The sequence below is a fragment of the Ascidiella aspersa genome, chromosome 6 (assembly GCF_963924565.1).
Source record: "Ascidiella aspersa chromosome 6, kaAscAspe10.2, whole genome shotgun sequence".
Classification (NCBI taxonomy): Eukaryota; Metazoa; Chordata; class Ascidiacea; order Phlebobranchia; family Ascidiidae; genus Ascidiella; species Ascidiella aspersa.
The window spans coordinates 12,092,047-12,114,337 of NC_139452.1; the positions used below are offsets into that span (position 1 = coordinate 12,092,047).

The 22,291-nt window shown below is 37.3% G+C and overlaps 2 protein-coding genes across 3 annotated transcripts; both read right to left on the minus strand.

Annotated features, from left to right (window-relative positions):
* Window positions 1-5,016: 5,016 nt before the first annotated feature.
* Window positions 5,017-6,403, minus strand: LOC146139890 (uncharacterized). Its single transcript, XM_083392375.1, has 2 exons — window positions 6,125-6,403; window positions 5,017-5,456 (listed from the first exon to the last, which is right to left on the minus strand). The coding sequence occupies exons 1-2, from the start codon at window positions 6,189-6,191 to the stop codon at window positions 5,143-5,145; spliced, it is 381 nt and encodes a 126-aa protein (XP_083248501.1). The 5' UTR covers window positions 6,192-6,403; the 3' UTR covers window positions 5,017-5,142.
* Window positions 6,404-9,650: 3,247 nt separating this feature from the next.
* On the minus strand, window positions 9,651-21,561 carry LOC146139891 (uncharacterized). Of its 2 annotated transcripts, none has more exons than XM_083391381.1 (10): window positions 21,362-21,561; window positions 20,981-21,090; window positions 20,236-20,387; window positions 19,670-19,852; window positions 17,347-17,582; window positions 15,383-15,483; window positions 14,848-15,018; window positions 13,976-14,200; window positions 11,135-11,372; window positions 9,651-10,719 (listed from the first exon to the last, which is right to left on the minus strand). In XM_083391381.1, the coding sequence occupies exons 1-10, from the start codon at window positions 21,549-21,551 to the stop codon at window positions 10,325-10,327; spliced, it is 2,001 nt and encodes a 666-aa protein (XP_083247507.1). In that variant the 5' UTR covers window positions 21,552-21,561; the 3' UTR covers window positions 9,651-10,324. The 2 variants fall into 2 exon arrangements, with proteins under 2 accessions (XP_083247507.1, XP_083247506.1); XM_083391380.1 differs by having other exon boundaries at window positions 9,651-10,725.
* Window positions 21,562-22,291: the final 730 nt, after the last annotated feature.

Here is a 22,291-nt window from a genome sequence, read left to right on the forward strand (position 1 = left end):
AACTAAATCATAATACAGAGCCACTATAAAGGATAAAAGTACAATCCTAAATCAGGGCCGGATTAACCAATAGGCTAATAAGGTTAGGCCCTCAAAAAATTCGGCCCTCATTTTTTTAAGGTTAACTTTTTGTAAGGCTGATAGTGATACAGTACAGTTTTTGCTTAAAAACTAATGACTGAGTCGAGTCAATATCTGCCTTGTGTGTGAGTAGGTAAATAAATCGTTTCATTTATGCTGCGAACGACTTAAAAACTATTTACGTTCTGTGCTATCACTTGTAAGGGGAATATACAATAAAACCTAAAAAGCAACAATACATAAAGAAAAAACATTTATAAACCCATAGAATAAAGACCAATGGCATAAAGCATAAATTAAATAGGCAGCTTACTTCCCAGTACAGAATGAGATCAAAATCTTCTGAATAAGACCTAAATCTGTCAAAATACGCCCTAAATTTATCGTAATATTGCCCTAAATGGACAAAATAGCCCCTGAAACTGAAGAGAGATGGTATCGGTCGATCGGGCGCTATGCTAGGTCTGACATGGGCCGTTTTGGTGTCGACGTTCGGACGCCCTAGTTTGACCGGCGCCATTTGGGAGCCGCTGTTTTTGCACTGGATTTTTGGCCCTGTTTGGGGTTATTAGTGGATATTGGGTGCTAGCTGGGTCGTTTGCAAAACCCGACTACACAATGTCTTTATTTATAAAATTTGCTTGTTAACTTAAATTTGTGATTTTATTTATGACCTTTCTTGTAACGTATTGTGACTCATTTTTCTGACACGTTCTTTGATTTACTCGCAACTAGGGATGTTCAAAGTAGAATATTGTATCTTTTATTACGTTTTTCGCGAAGTTTTACGCCTAATCGTACGTTTACGAGTGACAAGATTGGGAGATAAAGGTCTGTCCATTACTGTGTTGCTTTATATGTAGCCATGTGGTGCGGCGTCAGCGTTTTTTCGGAAAGCGAATTACTTGACGATAATCTTCGCCCAATCTTTAAGTTTCCGTCAAATGCTGTTGGGCAAGCAACTAACTTGTAATGCCAGGTGCAGAGATTTCCCAATTTCCCTAAAGAGTTTGCAAAAGAACACTTCATCGTGAAACGCGCAAGGGTATGCTGCGGGTTTACTCAAAGTCAACTTTTAGGCCAATATTCAGCTAGGTCATTTTTACCGTTGCAGACAAACCGAAAACGTATGTAACAAAATATTAATGATATAAATTTTAAAATTTTTTTTTCGGCAATGTAATAAAAAACAGCAAGAAGTTTAAAAGAAATGCCGGTACCAAAAAAATCGCGCTTGCTTCGCTCGCCGGGTGCGCCCGGACTTAAAAAGGTTAACAAACGCTGAATAGATTAACTATTAAGGTTATTGCCTTTCCTCAAAGTAGTTTTATCACATTTTTTATAAGTAGTATGGATGACGAGGTGTGGACTCGAATTTTAATTTGCGTCAACACTTTACTTCCTCCGTAAACGTAATTAAACACATCTTTAGGTGCAAAAGATCCGAGACCCGCCTGATTCACAGTTGTTCTAACATTTTTAAAACACAATTCTTAATTAACATTTTGTGCGGCCCGCGGAGGACTTTCTAAGTTTGGTTTTGGCCCGCGACTAGAAATAGGTTGTGCCCCTGAGCTAGCTTATGCACAGCGTATTTACCAAACAATAGTAACGCATTATTAAAATAAAAACTAGGAATAATCTCGGCGAAAGTAGTGACAAAACATTAGTCAAAAAAAAAATACCTCGGCGGAGTCAAGCATAAGCTTTGCAATGACTAACTAAGTTAGTTCAATCTTAAAACGACTGATTTGTTAAATAATTAGAAAGTAGCTGCAGTGATTTCAACTTTTCTCTTCTTATATTTTGAGTTAAATGCTGTTGTATGTTGAAGGGTAGATTAAACTTCACGTTGCGACCTCAAAGCCCTTTTTTACGAGGTATAAATAAAAAACCTGCAGATGCAAAAACGTCAAAAGTGACCCACTGGCCCCACAGCTCCCCTACAATGAGTCTATGACACTTAATTGCATTTATTACATGTTTTTATATTATGTTTGTGTTATTTTTCAGTAGCCTAAATAATTTCAATTTTTCATGTATGTATTTTTACTACTTTTTGCAGCCTCGTTTGCAAATTTAGGCCCTTCCCTGGTAACTAGCCTTAGGCCCACAGTACCCTTAATCCGGCCCTGCCCTAAATATAAATAGCGATGCTATCTGCAGCAGAAATTCTGTCTTAATATGAGTAGGCCTATCTAATGCTTCGCAAGTGGTGCGTATAGTGTAGCCTTGTGCTTTCCATAATAACTTTCTAATAGCATGGTTGCCAGACAATGTTGTTAAAATAAATCAAAGACATTTCAAAAAAAAATTATAAGTTTTTAATAATCAAAAATTGAATCATAGGATATATTATAATATAATTCTAAATAAAACAGTATGAAAGCCATGGTCAACACAATTAAAAATAGTATTTTAATTATTTTTTAACGGAACTTTCTAAACACACACCTTGACTTTTCTCAACATAAATCAATTAACAGACATTTTAAAGACAAAAATACTTTGTGAAAACCAAAGTAGTCATGAGAACTAACTTTAGAAACAAGAAGTTATTTTCTACAGATACTTAGATATAGGCAATATATAAATATAAAATTGTAAGCAGGTGAGTGGTCCACTGCTCTTGGACAATGCAATACATATATATATATATATATATATATATATATAAGTATTTGATGAGACTTTACTGCAAAGCATGATCCCTTAATTAGGATATATTTCACATGTACTGAAAATAAGTCCTTCCGTTACTTATGTATTTTGTCCAACGTTTAGGCTACCTGGCCTAGAGCAGTGGTCTACAACCTGTAGGTCGCGACCCCAAGTGGGGCCGCCAAAATTTGTGTGGGGTCGCCATAACTTACTATATTTCCGCTGTTTTGTACGATTTTTGTATTTCGTTTTCTTTACAATGACGTCCCACTTAATAAACGTGGCTGAGTGCATCTTCTACATAAAATTGCTGTCTTTAGCTCTAAGAGCTGATAAATATCAGGGAGTCGAACCGGAACCGAACCTGAACTTTATGAACCGTTTTTTATAAGATTTTAAGGAGCCGAACCGGAACTAAACCGAATATATTGAAAGTACCTGAACCTTAACCGAACCCAAACCTGTAAATATAAGCGGTTCACTCCAGCATGACGTCACAACTTCTATTTTACGGAGTCAAGTTACGCCATGTTTTGAAATTTTATTAAAAAATATATTAATATTGAATAAATAAAACGTTGATTTTTTTCATTTTTAGGTTTTTTTAATAATGAGTTGCCGTTTTTTTCATACGTCACGTAACTTAGATTAAATGACTTACAATTTAAAGATTATTCTCTACATTTATCGACCCACATTTTTTTTATCGACACACACCATCGGTCTGGCATCGGCTGTTTTGGTGACTACGTTTGGACGCCTTAGTCTGGCCGGCGCCGTCAGGACGCCGCTGTTTTTTGTTGGTCCTGTTTGGGGTTATTAGTGGGTAGTGGGTGGAGTTATAAAATGGGTTAGTGTTGAAATTATTAGGGGAGTTAGTGATGTACTTAGGGTTGGGGTTTGGGCTACTTAAAGTGTTGTTTGGCCTGATTCTGACCTTTTAGGTCTTATTCCGACGGATTTAGGACTTATTCCGATTTAGATAGTACCAATACAATTAGGTCCTATATTTTTGCCTTATTCCGAATTGTGTTTTATCCTGACGTTGTTCTCATATCGGTCTTATGTCTGGAGTCCTATCCTACCTTGGTATAAAACAGGGGTCGGCAACCTACGGACCGCGGGCCGGATCTGGCCCGCCAGTGAAAATCATCCGGCCAGCGACCTCTTTTTTTAAACTAGACACAATTTTCGCGCTTCGCGTGTTCATAAAAACTTTCTAAGTGGAAACTAATCGTAGCGTGGAACTCTCTAAAATGAAAGTTTCTCCAACTTAATCTTTTCTCCGATGAATTCCGTCTTTTATGATAAAATTACACCAAAGGGTATCAGAAATGTGTCTAATTTAACTTTTGTGTGTGCTCAATGCGTCACGTCTTGCAAATTAAAAGCAATTTCAAATGTAGGCCGCAGAGCCATTTTTAGTGGGCCGCGAGGTAGTTTTATATAGTTTTATTTACTATGTAGTTGTGGGCCGCGTAAATGCTGTACATATATTGTATTGTACTTGAAAAAAAGTTGTTTGAGAATTATTTATATTGTCTCAGCGTGGTCCAGGCCCGCGTGCCAAATGTGGCCATGTGAGTGCTTGTCAAACTAATTTTTTTGCGAACTTTATAAAACGCAAAATTTGACGCGATTGTTTACATATGTTTACAGTAAGAAATGGCAGTGTTTTCGGCATCAAGGCGCCGTGTCAAATTTCACGTCACTGTTTTTGTAGTGGTTCTACGTAGTGGGCCTTCAACAGCTTTGTAAAAAGTATTTTGGGCCGTAACAAAGTAAGTTTGCCAACCACTGCTTTAAATGATTAAACAGGGACTGCGTCTACAATAACTTGGCGTTGCTTGCGTGTCATGACGCTAATATGACGTTACTTAAAGAGTGCAAGTGTTAACTGGTGTGCTGTTGCCGTAAGATAATAGCGTATACGTCCTTTTTAAATTTAGTCTTAAATTTATAGTAGTGAGAGGCGGCAAAGTAACGCAACTGCTATCAGATAGCTAGTCATCGGCTTATTGTAATGCGGTATCTGGCACACCCTTGTACACCCCATCAAAGTGGTGCACCCTTTACAAATTATGGCACGCCTTGGGGTGTAGGCCTACGATACACGGTTTCCTAGCATTGTTATTTGTGTTCGATACGGCAGGTAATACAATAGCAAAAGCTAAACAAAAAAGTTTAAATTTTATGCTCCGGGTTTTCGGCTGGCTAGGCCACTGCCTTTATATACGAGACGTATTGTCGTGAAACAAACAAAGCAGACCAATGTAAGCGATTGGCGTGTTACTGTATTTACGAAGCATGATTTAGGCGTTTTATGAAGCAGGGGTAAGAGACCAAAAGAAAACGAAAAGTGAGTCGGCGTGTAATGTGGAAAATTGTTTGGATATTTCTTCAGCAGCAAAACCTCACTTCGTAGTTGATACATTCTTCCTCCTCTTGTGACTCACGATCGCAATATAGCCCTTCGCTGGCACTGAATTTATCAAGAATATTAGGACTTGGCGCCCCTCCCGGCCTGAACACAGGGGTGGTAGTGCCGACTTCTCTTGCTTGGATACCACTTGGAATGCTGCAGCTGGCAAAACTGAAACCATTTGATTTCCATGCTTGAATTGTCTCGTCGTCTGTGCCCGTGGCCGACTGTGATCCTGAGGGATACGGGTCCGAGACACTATCCCAGGCGGTTGGGTTGTTGCAAGCTTGAGCTAAACAAATACATAAACTTGCTGCTTGGGTACACTATACAATGTAGCTTGATAATAAATTTCAAAGCCTAAATGGTCGAGTAAATCGACATCATCTTGATTATAAAGACGTTTCGATAGAGCTTGTATCATATTTAAGTAAATGATACAAGCTCGTATCGAAACGTCTTAGTAATCAAGATAATGTTAATCTACTCGACCTTTTTGGCTTTGCAATTCATTATTGAACATGTTGTAGTTAGCAAAAAACGTGAAACACAAGACAAGGCATTTAATGCTGTGATGTCATTTTAAATCGGATAGGCCAAGGGGTTATTTTAAATCATATGTATAGCGTGTTGTAAAATAAATTAATGGCTTACTTTTGGTATTAGAATAACATTGTTGGTCAGGTTTGTCCAGCAACATGAATATATGATCTTAAACTGGACGATAATGCCGCGTATCTGTATCGGTGTTATAATAATGCAGCCTATACCATGGCAAGCAATCGGTATGTTTTTTTAACAATCGCACAGAACTTAGTTAATATTAATAGTTTTGCATATTAAAACAAATAATATTCCAAGTCGGACATCACAAACATATAAGTATTATAACAATGTTTTTATTTTCACCTGTCTTTTTGGCTTTAATATCCTACTTATTTAAATTGTTTTCTAACTTACCTTTACTTCCTGGTATTAAAATACCAACCAAAAGCGCAGATACGGCAACGATTGACAACTTGTTCATCTTTTTTTCTGCTTGGTGTCCGCTAAGATTGGCTTAATCCGCAACTGTCAGTTAGTTGAATCTCTGAACACAGATAAATGCCGCTTTTCGGCAAACGACTTTTATACTGAGGCTTGCAAAAGTTTTGGCCGGCGGCTATTTCTTCGTGGAAATAGTCAGAGCGCGTCTAGCCAGGAACAAGTCTAATATTTGATGGGAAATAACACACGTGCGAGATGCAGTCGCTACGTTTGCGCTGCCCTGTTCGGAAACCTTTCAAACGCAGTATCGTGACTAGGTCTTGATGCGGCCCGCACGTTTGGAAATTTTCACACGCCTTAGGGATTTGCAATTACCACTTTATCTTAAAACATATTACTTTGCATTCAGAAGATGTAAGTAAAAAACGGTTGGCGTCTTTGTGGAATTTCTTTAATAACTGTAAGCTTATCGATTGCAAAACGTGACAGGGGGAACTTTGTACGTGACTCCCACGGTTATTTTCTTTAAAAATAGATTACTGTACCTCAGCGTTTTTACTTGTCCGAAATTCCAAGCAAAGCGACCACCATTTTTACATAACGTAAACAAGGCTGACTTCGGCCAACTTGGTGGCGTAATGACTTTTCTGCGATCTCTTCTTTTTTTGTTATTTTTCGGTAATTGGTCAAAACCGATCAATTTTTTGTTTCGTTTTAGACAAGATACTTTATTGCGATGTTTGCTTTTGCCATATAACGGCTTTTTAATATTCGTAATATTTTTTTTTTACTGGTATAGTTTGCAGTACACCAAGGGAAAAAAGTTTAACGCAGAAAAAAATTAACACCATTTTGAAAAGATATTATTTAACTTGCAGCGCGGCAAAATAGATAAAATGGCTCTCCCAAGCAAAATATATAAACAAAAAGTTATTTTATGTAATTTTCCGATGTCGTTATCAGTGCAAAGCGAGAATATTTAACATTCGGGTTATATTGGGAATAGGAAAGTCCGATAGCATTAAATTGAAACCGACACTTGTACCAAGTGCTACAGCAATATTGGTTCTTGTCTTATACTTGTGTGGCATCGCTGCTAATACGATATTAAATTAATGTAGGATTATAGCCATGGTTTGCCATCTAACGATCTAACGCGGAGATTTGTACTTGGGCCTACAAAAATAAATAAAGCATATGTTAAAAATTGGCTGGAACTAAACTTTAACTAAAAGTGCTAAACTAATCTTAGTAAACTAATTACCTCAAAGGCAAATTTTAGTCTGACACCTTGGAACTTTCAACGTTTGTTTGTTGTCATCAATTTTGCTTGTTAAAGCCTATGACGTCGTGGGTATAGGACACTGTCAAAAATGTCCGCGGTAATTTTTGTCCTGAGCGTCGAAATCGGATAAAACATTCCTATAATTGGAAATACTTTTCCGCATTTCGTGAAATTTTCGGATATAAAGCACATCAATGTGTGATTTTGCAAGTGGTGTGCGTTTAAAAGTTCATAAACAGCAGTGTCGCGCAAAGGTTTGGCGACGCTCGGGGCATAAAACCTTAAAACCGCCTATCAAGATAAAATTTGTTAACCATTTAGGCCAGAAGCCTCCAATCTGTGACCCGCGGGCTCAAAAGTGGCCAGCTAAACTTGTTCAAGTTAAATACCTACTACATGTTAATTAGGAAAGCAGCAACTATTTCCTTGCTATACGTTTGTTAAATCAAAACATACGGTTTTTAAACAAACTAGTTTTTTCAATCGCCGTTTAAATCTAATTTTTTACTGTTTTGAGCAAACTTATTTTTGTTTCTAATGTTTTTTTTGTTTAGATTATTTCGAGCATACGTGCTTAATGCGTCAAGTGTACTTTATATTAAAAGTTTTACCAACTCAAACCAAATACAGCCATTTTTTTCGCGCCTAATTCGATTCGACAGTATTTTATCTGCATATTTTCCCACGAGTTTGCTGCAGAACAGCAGGTGTTTTTAGGATTCTTTGTTTTACGATTTAGTATTATGACGTTACTTTATGACGTCATTCCTAAAGGTTTAATACCCCCTCAAACGAAAATCGGTCGCCCTTAAATCTTAAACGCAAATTTGGCCCTTTACTTAAAAAGGTTGGGCGCCAATGATTTAGGCCAGGGTGGTCCAAGGTTGACTGCATCGCGGGCCACAATATTTGTTGCATATTCTTTACGGGCCACATAAAGTAGGCTACATGTGTGCTAGGAGCGGATCAACGATTTCCGTTTGGCCGGGGCACAAAAAGTTTAAAAAGGGCGTCGCAAAGTATCTTTGAAAGACATATAAGCTCAATGAACTTGCTTGTATCGTCAAAGTTGTGCGCAAATTAAATCAAATGTTATGAGAATGGGGATAAGGTGCGCGCGAAGCGCGTAAAATTTTCGTATTTAACAAAAATTTTAATTTAGAATATTGCATTTTATAAGCGTTAAAATGTTCACGTAAGCCGTAAACCGTGTGCGTATGTTACTCAAATTTTAAGAGAGATGTTGCATAGTTCACAATCGCTAAATTACAAAGACGTTATAGTTTTGCGCTAAAAGGTTTTATTAATCACTTTGATTTGGTTTAAATTGCATCTTGGAAAGGGTCAGGGAGTTTAGCCTAAAGTCACAGTAAAAACCTGTAAAACAATACTTTCGAGCAGCGCGATATATTTTATCTTACATTTACTTTTAAACGCAAATATAACTTATATGTTCGCAAAACATCACTTTAGAAAGTTACATATAGGACGCACTGCGGCTTCTCTCAAACCGGTCCAACACCTACCAAAAATTAAGCGTTCTTGCCACACCCTGGATCCAAATTTGGTGAGCGATAGGGAACTGTTTTTTACATGGTATAACCGGAAAAATGTAATCATAACCAAACAATTGCAGTATGCTTACTGTTCGTTGGTTAACTTTCTTTGAATAAACCCTCAACTTTTCGCTTTGCAATAATTCAACAGTGCTTCGCGGGCCACGAACAATGGTATCGACAATGGTGTCGGGCCTGGGTTTGGACCACCCTGATTTAGGCATTGATTTTATCTCCTTGTAAATATCGCTGCTTTTGATCGCAAAGCATAACTGAAACAAACATATTAACTCGTGATTTTCATATTATCGACATGCCTATTAATCGCCACAAAATGCAACAATTCAAGTGACAAATGTGATATTACAAAGATTACAGATATTGACACTTGGCGTCTATCAAATAACTAAAAATTTCAAATCTCCTGAAATCGCACTACAACAAGTAAAACGACACACAAAAAGTAAACCTGGAAGGAATCTACAGTACCGGCATAGTATAGACATTTGAAGAAAACAGCTACATTTCAACCCTGGAGAAGGTAATCCACCGTATACCACAAAATTGAACTGGACCAATTGAACAGGTTACGAACCTGGTATGCTCGGACGCTAACGCTCTTCTTGAGGTTATAGGAGTATCAAAACAAAACTAAACAATATAGCCAACTATGACATATAAAAAAACTACAACATTCGGTTTTTGCAGGAGTAAATAGGTATTAAAATATTACTAATATTCGGAGAGCATACAAAACTTTTTTTAAACTTATATGAATGTAAATATTGTGGATTATTATCCAGTTGTTGTAAACCGATAAGATCAGTAGTTTTAAGTGATTTTTTATAACAAATATGATGATTTCTGCACGCAAAAGAGAAACAATGTCATAATAACGTATATTGTCTTTCGCGAAGAAATAGTAAGTACCAAAATGTGGGCGGTAAAACAATACACGGCCATTGCGCGTTAACAAGAAAGCAAAAACATCTCGCACTAAAGCTTTTTGGCACTGTTCTGTATTAGGTAAAGCACGTTTATACTGTGTACAATCGGTTTTGGGGACAAATCTCTATTCGAAAGAAACACACAAAGGTAAATCCGGAGGTATTTACGAGCTGCATATCATAGAATCAAATGGACGTCTTTGCTGTAAAGTTAAAACCGACGAATTTTTGACAAGACGAGTTTTCAGCATAGCGCTTTTAGCTTTTAGTTATACATAAGAATGTAGCGCACCAACATTTAGTCTAGACAAGCATCCAAGAGAAAACTATAGGGCTTTGTCCAGACTCTCCCAACGACATCGGAAAAAGCGGTTGAATCTTGTTTTCAGGAGTCGTTCGAGGAGCCACTGCTGCTTCCCCCGTCGCTGCTGCTGCTCTCTGATTGGCCAGAACCGTCGGTCCCGTGGGCCAGGTTAGGCAGCGACACAGTCGAGAGCTTTCGGTTCAGGGTAATCCCGCGCCGTGGAGCGAGCGGCGAAATGCGCTTCTTCCCTTTAACTGCCTGGGCGTACTGAATGGTAGGCGCCGGGGCTATTGAGAAAATGGCCGGAACCTCGGCGCCGGGGGGCTTGACCTGCTGCGGGGGCTTTGTGGGGCTCGGCTGGGGCTTTTTCGAGGCGGATGCGGAGGCGTTGGTGCGAATAAAGTCGTAGTAGGAAACGTTGGTGACAGCCGTGCTGGTGGAAGTGCTCGTCGCCTTGCCGAGGCCTGGGGGTTCGCCTGATGCTAACACAACGAGCAATGTCAACGATGTAACGTGAAAACGGCGATCTTGTCTTTTACTCTAAACTCTCAACGCCATAGAGGCGCCTTACGTGAACTGTCAGGTAATTTATACATTTTACATATATGTTGAAATGTGATAAATAGTGTGTAGCATTCAGGAGGGATTGCTGATAAAAAATGACATATACGGTCCGGAAGCCTAGCATAACAATAAAAAATAAGTAAAGTTCACATTTTTAGTTTTTTTTTTACGCAGCTGATAAAAAACGAATTTTGCGACACTTTTACGGCCACTTAAAAGCTAAACGTTAAAAAAAAAACGCAAATAATTTCACAACATGAAGTCAAATAAGCGAAATGCGGCATCAACCACAAAAAAAAAAAAAAAAAAAAAAAACGAAGACCTCACCGTGAACATCCAAAGGACGCGTTCGCGAGTTTGGCTTGGGAAGCGGAGTGGAACGGAGAGTGGTGAAGTAACGTTTGACGTTGGAGTCGACAGGAGGAGGAATATTTCCTCCTGCTCTCACTCCTCCTACTACTCCTCCGCTCCCGTCCTCAGAGTCCTTGGACGAAACGGAAGAGGCGCTCGACACACCGCTGTCCGTTCTGCCGTCGGCCGGATCCGTGGATTTGCCGCTTTCCACCTGAAAGGGAATAAAAGTTATCATCGATCAGTTTCGCGAATTTATAAATATTTATAAAATTTATTGATATTATTATAGGGCAATTATTTTTCGACTTGCCCAAAAAAGTCAAACTTTAGTCAAAATTTACACGTTTGGTCAAAATTTGCCAAAATTATTTCAAGTCAAATCGAATAAAAATGCACATAAATTGTTTTCAAATTTAAAATACTATAATCATTATTTTAAAATTGTCGTTCGTTTCTTGGTCGGAACATGTGATAAATGAGGCGATTATTTTTTGACTTATCCGATAAAGTCAAACCTTTGTCAAAACCTACACGAAATTGCACATAAATCGTTTACAAAATTGAAAAAAAAACATAGTCATTATTTTAAATTTGTTGTTCGTTTCTTGGTCGGAACATGTGATAAACAAGTTGAGCTGCGGAAATGGTACTTTTAGATCGCTTATTATATCTTGTCACAATAAATCCACCTATAATAATCTAGTTTCTAGAACAGAGGTTTTCAACATTTTATGTACGATGCCTTCTATTGGCTGTTAGCAATTCATGGCCTCCCTGTTTATCTTTCGGAAAAATACATTGCGGAACTACTACACATTACATTGCGGAGCAAAAAATACATTGCGGAACTACTACACATTACATTGCGGAGCAAAAAATACACTGCGGAACTTCCAACACTAGTTATTAATTTCGTAATGAAAACCACAATTAAGAGATGAACTGGACAAGAAAAATATTATATGCCAGCGCCCCTTCTGTTTTGTTTAAAGAAGGAAAGTCAAACTTCATGCTTTGCAAAACGTTGTAACTGTGTTCCGAATTATAGCCGGCGAGTATCTTTTTCATTTTCAGTTATTTGAAAAAAAGCAAAAACTAGACTGAAATACTGCTATTTCATTGCGTTAATCAAATAAAAAAGTTTTTTAAATTCCTTACGGCCCGTCCACTTACACTAAATGTCGCTATGGCGCAAAAATATACCGTACGACGTACGTACATTCTGTCCGCTGTCTCATACCAGCGACAGGATCTAGATTTGATATCGCTCCTATAACTACTTTATGCTTTTTAACCTTGTACATAGGCTTACATTCCCTTTTAACATTGTGTATGTAATATAGAATATTTTATAAAGGCGGTTGATGAATTCGGTAGATCATGTATGACATTGACACTTATTAGACTTAACTAGATAAAATCTATCCAATTTGACCAACGTCATAAATTCAACGACCTCAGGATTTTTCCAGCTTTCCAGCGGCTCTCATTGGCATCTAAAATTACATAAACGTCGGCTATATTTAAACATAGCGATGCGGGCAGCAACCTTTAGGGACCGTGATTGTCGTAACAAGCGTAAAAACAAAGGTATGAAACCAGCTGCGCAATATACTTGGAAACAGCAGAAGATAATCTTTTTCACCGCAGAGTTGGAATGTCTTGAGATTTCTTCACTTTTTTTATCTAGATTTTTTCTATCTAATGAAAGCAAAATCATGTGAAAAAAAATACCTCTTCGTTAAGCGTTTCTACTGTAGAAAGACGCAGAAAATCGTACGTATTTTGCTGCTTGACGTACGTATTTTGCTGCTTGATGTTTACTGTGTTGATCGCGTTACTACCACACAGGTTTATCAATAAGTACTAGTTTAAATATAATAATAACCGTTTGTCCACCTAACAACATCCAACAATAGATGCTGTTGTCCGTATGTTGGTAGGCAGATATAAAATTACCAAAAAAAGTACAAAATTTAATCATGGTCTGCGTGACACATATTTTTGGCTTTCAAAAAAAGTGTTTTAGTTTTCATACTCAAGTATTTTGACCAAATTGACTTGATTAGACTTCAGTCATTTTGTCAAGTATCTTGGGATTACATTAAGTGGTTTGCATTAAAATGAATTTCAAGTTTTGCACGTTAAGCAAATCGATTGCTGCATATTGCGTTTTTAGTTGACTTGTTGATCATAATCGGACGAGTTTACCTAATCTAATAGCAAATGACATGACTTGAAGTATACTTGCTCTCATAATGACTTGACTTAACTTAGGCATCCGATGACTTGGACTGGGACTTGACTTGAGCAAAATACATGATTGAACTGAAGTTATTTTTCAAATGACTCGACTAGAACTTAGGTCATTTCAAAGACTTGTTTAGAATACTGCCTAAACCAGTGATTGTCAATATTAACCTTTTATGGTGTACGGCACCTCTCAACAATAATAAATAGATTTTCGGCACCCCGACTGGAATTTTCGTTGAGTATTTTACTGAAATATTACCATAAATGTAATTGGAACAACACAATCAATTTAAAACATGTAGGAAAATGTCATTTGATATAATGGTCTCTGATCGTACACAAACAGTTGTATCAAGAAGCTTACCAATTGAGCACAAATCAGATTCTTAAAAATTCTCAAATACCTATCGGCACATTTGAATGTTGAAGAAATGGCACACCGGGCGCCGCGGCGCCGCTGCACCCCGGTTAAGAACCACCGGCCTAAATCAATGCCAGTCTTTTCCAGACCGGATGACACTGCCAGCAGTGGATGGAACACAAATACGAATCGAGGCTTACCAATGCGGCGTCCTGTTCATTGGCCGCTGTCAGCTCGCGAACAAACTCCTTCCATTCTAGATGCTTCACCAGCCGCGCAACCGTGTCCGGGAGTTCACCAGTAATGGCGTAGTCCTTGGGGCGGCCCCGGGTCCGCTTCACGAAGGGCCCCACCCGTTCCCGGTTAAGCAGAAGCCGGGGAACGTTGTAGCGGGTTGAATCGACCAGGCTGGCGAATGGCTCAACCTGCAATTAAATTAATCTTTTTTTTATACTAAATATTTTTTCACCCACTTTACATTGTTTTGGAAAGACATACGCGTACAATTGAAGTTGGCGACCGGCCAGTTTAAGCTTGTCTAAATCAATTTCTAGGTATCGTTTGCCGTTAAGGTTGTGCCGTAATCGGTCGATAACAATTGCTATTTAGTAATACTGTGATGTAGTTATTCTCGTAATAAATGGTAAAGAAAGTGACACCCCTAAAACTTTTTATGGATTGGTAAATCTTTTAGTTGTAATATAAGGCTAAAGCAAACTATCCGGTGGCAAGATAAAACTCACCGGTCACCAAATCTTACATAACGGGACAGCCAGTCTGCCGACAGTGATAAACAGGTGGACCACATGCCTAGGTTGTAAGTTCATCAAATCTCGACGCATCTTAGTTTGTTTTTGTGAGCGTTGTTGGGGGGAAAAGTTTTCAAGAGATCAACTAATTTCGCCGTTACAAAAGCACATGGTGTACTATTTAGATTTGAACCCTTGACGTTGGCCTGCCCGACCTTGGGCCGTTAATAGAATTTTATTTTAGAAAGTTTATCGAATCAAGAATCAGCACTTGGTCGACCGAAAAAAATCACTAAATATGATGGAAAAAAGCACCCGGTCACCTCCAGTGACGTTCCCATGACGATAAGCAGGTCGCAGACAGGAAAGTCCCGCAGGTAGTAGTAGAATCGCTGGGGTAGGTCGTCGCCGAAAAACACTATGTCGGGTTTGACCACGCCGTAGCAAAGCGGAGTCTGCTGACATCGTGGGATGGTGCCCTTGAAGATTTTGGCCTAGATGGACAAGAAAATGAAACGGGTTAGTATTAGGGGTTTGCTAGGTTTTCGTAGCTTTTTGTTTTTTTCGAGCGAATTTGCAATCCCGGGTAAAAATCAGGGTTGCGGAGTTGGTTAAAAATAAACCGAGTGAAAAAATTGAAGTTTTACATTTTTATCGCTAAACACATGAGGCCTTGTTTGTTATGACAGAAGTTCGTGGTATACACAGATATTCGTGTATTTTTCTCGGTTTGTATACCGGTGCCAAGTAAAATCAACACCGGACTTCAGAAGTGTACGTTTAAGGCCCTTCCTCACCAAGTTAATTGTACATATAATCTGCACTAAATTTTAAGAACCTTCATTCGGCAGTGCTTACCTTAATGTCGTCGCCGTTGCACTTCTTCCCACATCGGACGCACGAAGCGGTTGAGAAGGTTCCATGGGCTTCCACCAGCTTTGAAGGTGGAATACCAGCAACTGCAACGAAAAAGGTACAAGTGTTGAAGTACGACTTGAATCGTGACTATTTATAGAGTTCAATTCAAATTAATTTTTAACTTTTTTTTGTATTTTTCTCCTGCTTAAATGGAAGGGGATTTATCTCGAGGCAAAAATGTTTTTTTTACTGAACGCTCCGGTGATTTCTCGTTCACTTTAATTTCCTTTGTTTTTTGTATGGAAAAACACGAGACGAATAATTAGGGATATATTTTCACTAAGCAAGACCTTTACTTTGACTGTAATTGCCTAAAACGAATTGTACACTTTTCTGAAAAATAAACCATTTCGACCACGTCTACGCATTCAAAAATGATCGTATTTCACAACAGGCTTATAGAAAAGGGCGGTTATATTTAAACGTTCCCCGTATTCTAAACTGTTGTTGGCAATAGGTATTAAAGGGGTAACTCATTTTTTCCTACATTTATAACTCTCTTCCCGAAACCATGTTACCTTAAGAGTCAGACACCAATATTTAGACACTTGTAGAATAATAAAAGCATTACAAATACATCGCTTGTGATAAAACGGTTTTGTGGCACTTGTTCACCACTGGTAAGCAACACCTCACACCACCAGAAACAGTAAATATGAAAAAAATTAATATATTTTTTAAAAAAAGTCTGATTGCTGGCTAAGTTAGGTTGCTTTAAGTGATATGTAAAATTCTTCACTGAAAATCTTCTTTAGTTCTGGAGTTTTAGAACTTTTACTTTTTTGCCCGATTTGAAATTATCGACGTTTACGAATTTTTGAAGAAATATTAATAACTTATCCCCGAATAATTGGCAGTCGAGTCGTATCTCATTTTGAAGAGTAGACTCGTAGCTATCACCCCATGTAATTCACTTAGGGCACATTTTAATTTTAGGGCACATTTTAATTTTAAGGCCGAATATTACTGAATATTAATATTCATAAATATGAATATTAATATTTTAATGTTTTTTTAAAAAAAAATCTGATTGCTGGCTAGCTTAGGTTGCTTTGAGTAATGTGTAAAAATTTCTGATCGATATATTCTTTACTTCCGGAGATATTACGCGAAGAATTTCGAGCTGCTTACTTCCCTTTGGTCAGAAACAGCGGCGTTGTGGAAAACAATAATCACCGCGTAATCGACGCCGTTAAACGAAGCGTCGAGTTACACCGGATCCAAAAATAGATTGTGGCGCACGCGCGGGGTCGCGACCCCAGAAGCGGGGGTGCTGAAAGGGATTTCCTTCCAACAAAACTTTCATATTAAAATAAATTCTGTTGAATGAATTGTAAACTGGCGAGATTCATAAAATTAGTATACGGTTCTTACAAACTACATATTTAATTTGCATACATTTTTTTGTATTTTATAGAGGTTTATGTGCACGTTCGGGCGAAGCGCATTTTGTTGCACCTATAGTCTAAAATGGTACGGCGCATTTGGACAGTGATGCTGTATATTAGGACGGTTACCTCATTAGGAGAGTTGCGCACCTTGAAGAAAGTTGGCCCCTACTGTTTCCATTTGTTTTAGCATGTTTTACGTTTTTTGCATATTTGTCTGGGGTATAGTAGCAAAGCGTTACTTAAAAAAAACTTAACACAAAATAATTTTGGCAATTTTATAAATCCTTTGTGCAAATAACCTTCGTGGAATTTATAATTGCACACAAAAAAATATTAATAAAAACCTTGAAACAAAAAATATATTGGATCAAGGCATATACCCAACACAAAATAACTAAGAATAAGCCTCTACAGAAAAAAACAAAGCGCTGCGCGTGGCTCCAGCCACTTTCCGGTATTTTTCGGCGACGACCTAAACACAAGCACAAGTCAGGCGCACAAAGAAGCACTCACTCCTTTCCAGGCCGTCGATGTTCTGTGTGTAAAGACGCAGCAGCAGGCCCTTGTCGTGCAGGGCACGGATAAAGTAGTGGGCCGAGTTGGGACGGTATTTTCCGGTCGGGTAAAGCTCCCGGGCCAACTCGAAGAAAGGCCGCGGGTTGGTTTGGAAGTAGCCGCTGTCGAAAACGGCGGTCGGGTAGGGGATCTTGTAGCGCTGCAAGTTGTCGTACAGGCCCGTGCCCGGCGTCCTGAAAACGCGATGAAAGGGGGAGTTTAGGGTGCTATATATAGGATGGCTATAGCTACAGTTCTTTAGGTCAGTGCTCTTCAACCGGTGTGCACCAAAATATACATTGGGTGTACCAGTTCGAAAAGGTATACAGGGCTCATCACAAACTTTTAGTGAACCATTAATATTTGACATTGAATGCTGTTTTTGCATGCAATAGCACTCGCAAGCAGCCCGCAGACATAATTGAACTTCCCCTACAGTGTGTTGAACTTTGGCAGCTCTGCTCGGTTTAATTGACATGATAATATTGATTTGCATAATGATTTTTCATATCGCGTTTTACCTTAGTTTACCTTTTAGGTAAACAGGGTGTATGTCGTCACAACAACTCTTAAACGCTCACCAAACCAAAAAGATTGAAGAGCACTGCTTTAGGTAGATCATATTTTTACATTTTGTAGCCGCGACACACACCGAGGAATTTGTGACTAGGGATGTCCAACACTCGACATTTTTGCCCAATATCCATGTTGCGGACAAAAAGTATCCTATACGAAGCAACGTATAATTACTACCAAAATAGATCAAATTCAAACCATTAAAGTTTTTTTTGTTTAGGATGCTATAAGGTTAAACCCCCTAGCATTGAACGAGTAGCGATGCTAGGGCATAGGGTATCGGGCTCCGTATTTTCTGCACAAACAAATGGAGGAATAGCTGCGCCAGTGGAAGTATAAGACTGCTGACTTCACAATACGACCAAATGACGTCTAACTTTTCGACTCAGATCCGCTAAACAAGCGGTCAACATACTTCAAGGGCCGGGTAAATGTAAGAATTGAGAATCGCGGGGCGGATATAAAATTTTGTGTCGAACTTCATGAACCCAATCACATCGTTAAACGAATAAAACAAAGGTAAATATTTAACGATAACTGTGGAGAGCTTAAATAAATTGTCGTTCAAATTAAATGTTATGAAAATTTAGTTTGGAATTGCATCGGGCAACATTCTAACTTTACTTTTTCTTCATTAGAGCAATACGCCGTGAGCCTGTAGTATTAACTCTGGGCCGTAGTTTGGCGAGCTCTGCGCTAAATGAAAGCACTACTTGGTGAGAAATCGACAGGTTAGGCAAGAACTTTACACAATATGAGTAGACGGCTAATATGTTGTAGCCATAGGCAACGAGTAAATACGACTTTTACGTGTGCGAAATTATTAACGGCACAAATAACTAAAAATTATACTAGGGTCTGGGGAAAAAAAATTAAAACTGTTTTTTTTTTAAGACGCAAAACAAAGGAAACAATTTTAACGATCGATTTGTTTACACAAAAAAACACAGGATAAGCTGTAAAAAAACGCAAGTTCTACATTTGCAAGGGTGGGTTGAAGTTTTTTTTTAACAACCTTTGTGTAATTTTTAATTGCACACTAAAAAAATATTCTACACTAAATAAAAAACTGTGCAAGGTTTCATAGGATTAGAAATTACAGTAAATAAAAACCTTGCAACAAAAATATATATTGGATCGAGGCATATATCAGGTATTGGACCAGAATCAACAATACCAGCAATTGTATCAGCCTTAATCAGATATAATTACACATTTTCAATTTTCAGCATCGCGGGAGCTGGTTTGTTTCCACAACTGATTTGATTTCTGTCTACGCCAAATAATATCATGTTATCCATTCAGACCGAAACATGGGTCAAAACAATTTGTAACTTGATGCCATGCCGGCCCAAAGGAGGTTTGATGACTGGCTGGGCTACAATGAAACTTTACATCGGCCTATTTTTGTGAAACTCAGGCTGATAAAATAAATGTACAGTTTTGGGGGCGAAACAGAATTATAAAACTATAATTCGATAATCTTTTGAATTATGCTCGAGATTTAGTCTTTATAAAATTACCTAAACCAAGTTTATACTAAACTCCTTATGAATCTAAAAAACAATTTTGTTTGAATAATATTAGTTTTTTTTTTTTACCACTTTTTTTACCATGGACAATAAGTTTTTAATCACAGGACAAAACATTTTGGTCATATTTTCAAAATGATAAAACTCTATTCCTATTTAAACAGATAACACACCTAAAATCAGGGATTCCACTTGCAGTGCTGATGCCTGCACCACACATAACTACAATGTTCTTAGCAGCTCCGGAGCTGATGTACTTCACAACTTCCTTCAGGGCGTTGTGCTCCGTTCTGCCTGGGTGAGTCGGGCCAGCACTCTGGGTTGAGTAAGCCCTAACCTGTCTCTTGTCATTGACTCTGTGTGTAAAAAGCTTTTATGATGTATGTAAAAAACTAAAAAAAAACTTAGGATATTGAACTACTATAAAATTATCTGTGTGAGTAAAAAAACTTCTGTGATATTGATACTGTAAAATTGATATTTTCTGTGTAAGTGCAAGGAAATTTATCAATCCTAGGTCAAACGAGTTTAACTATAAAGAATTAAGTTAGCCATAGGCAAATAATGATGATATAATTGCTACTTAGTTTTATATCCCTTATAGCAATATGAAAAATAACTATATTAAATGTTAAAGTTTCAATTCACATTTTTACTATAAAATGGTACATTATATATTACTCAAACAAACAGGTTTGATTACAGAAATAGGAGTAGTCAAACAAAGGTAAATTGCAACCTTTTAGACTGAGAAACATTGTTTGAGCCAATTTCTAGTTTAGACAAAGAATGAGTGATGCCACTTGTTGGGTCAAATGGTTTCTTCGTCTTTTTCTTCTTATGGGAATTTTTAGCTTTAACATCTCGTTTATCTTGATTCTTAACTGATGCCTGAAATATATAAACAAAATTGGTAAAACTTTTAACCTTTAACATTTTATTTTACCAACATTTATATACATTATCCGCCACCTACGGATATTTTTACACCAGGGGTGAACAAACCTTTTCCGAAAGGGTCATATGACATGTACAGACGACCACTGGCCAGATAAGTTTTTTTTTAATTTTATTAACTTGATCATTACATATCAAAGTGAAAAGCTTTACCAAAAAAATTATCAGAGCTTTTGTAAAATTATTTAGGTAAAATTTGATCATAATTTATTTTAGATGTGGTAGTTGATGATGACTGGCTTAGACAAAACGTGTGCAATGTTTTACGCAAATTACCAAAAATAGTTTATTGAGCCTTTTTATTTATATATATATTTTATTCAACGATTTATTCATTTCATTGTCCTTTTTGTCTTTTGTACCTATATAAGTTATAATAGCTCATAAGAACTTAAAAAGCCCTTAAATTTCATTTGCAAACCTTCGGCATAACCAACCTAAAATACTTTGATTTGCATAACAATATGTTAAAGATAAACCTAGGAGGGTTACTTTTATTACTAAAAAAGACAAAAACATTTTCTTACTAGTTTTTTGGACTTTTTAGCCCCTTTTGATGTATTGGAACGGTTTAGAAAAGTTGTGGAATCATCTTTGCAGAAAAATTTTGCATCATTTATTTCGTTTGTAGATTCTCCTTTCAAAAATGAATATAAATTGTAAAACAAATGCTCATTGATACAGCAATTACAACAAAATACACCTGTTTAAAACTATAGATATTATCTTGCTGGTTAATTATGATACAATTAAATATGTTTCTAAATGTTTTTTTAAATTGATTTAACTTTTTTTACTTGAACATATACATAGTAAATATATATGTGTAGATATCATTCAGAGATTTTTTACTACTATACACATGCCAAAAATCTACAGTTAATAGTTGAATACACACTTATTGTTACCTTTTAGTTTGGGTTTATGAGCTTTGGACATATTGCAGAGTGCATATCTAGGAATAATCAGTGCCAGGTCATTTCTGGAAGACCAGTGACAACATCCTGAGAAAAACTGAACTGATGCTTTCAAAGGAAGGACATTAAACAAAAACTTTGTACAAACAAAAGACAAGTGTTTACACTCAAATATTGACATTAACTAACTAATCATATTTTTCCTTTGAACAAAATATGCAAAATCTGAAGTTATAAATAGCATGTGATTTCCTACATAAATATAACCAAAAAATAATAAGTTTTCATTTACAGCAGAAAACTCTGGCGTGTTATAATAATGTTTTGCATAATTTTTAAATGACACAAGATAATTCATGAAACGCCCAAATACAAAAGAATGTTACAATAATTCTAAAAACAAATACATAAACCAACATTCAGGCCTGCAGAGCCTTTTGTTGACAAGCATTTTTCCAATTTTTTTGTTTTTTTGGCGTCTAAATAGTTAAATGCAGGGCTAAGGAGCCAGAACCTGGAGCACTCGAACCCAGCCTTTTCGCCAGAGCTGGGGTAATTTTTATTTTGTTCGTGGAATCAGCTAAAGCTGTGAAGCTTTATCTACAGCTTAAAATATAGATCTTTTTTCAATTCTAAACAGTTTTATATGGCAAATGTAACTTAATTAACCGAGTTGTATAGCTTAAATAAATTACCACTCCTGAGTCATGAAACATGTTTGATGGCTGCTGAGCTAGGTGGTTGGATATGTGTTTGGTTGCTCCGGAGCTGGACCTGGGCTAATAGTGCGTTTAATGGCTTTGGAGCTGGAGCAAATAATTTTTCACTGTGGCTTGTCAGCAAAAGAGATTCAAATAGAGAGAAATAATAAAAAACTAGACATAGCAAATAGTCACCTAAGAGTTAAAATATTCGAATAAA

What these genes read in the sequence shown, in the direction of transcription:
- LOC146139890 (XM_083392375.1), bottom strand. Translation starts at nt 6,191, where the DNA reads ATGAACAAGTTGTCAATCGTTGCCGTATCTGCGCTTTTGGTTGGTATT. An exon ending in TTTAATACCAGGAAGTAAAG is followed by an intron (nt 5,457 to 6,124) that starts GTAAGTTAGAAA and finishes GTATTTGTTTAG; the next exon opens with CTCAAGCTTGCAACAACCCA.
- LOC146139891 (XM_083391380.1), bottom strand. Translation starts at nt 21,551, where the DNA reads ATGTCAATATTTGAGTGTAAACACTTGTCTTTTGTTTGTACAAAGTTT. An exon ending in AATGTTTCTCAGTCTAAAAG is followed by an intron (nt 19,853 to 20,235) that starts GTTGCAATTTAC and finishes TTTTACACACAG; the next exon opens with AGTCAATGACAAGAGACAGG. An exon ending in GCAACGGCGACGACATTAAG is followed by an intron (nt 15,019 to 15,382) that starts GTAAGCACTGCC and finishes TTGTCCATCTAG; the next exon opens with GCCAAAATCTTCAAGGGCAC.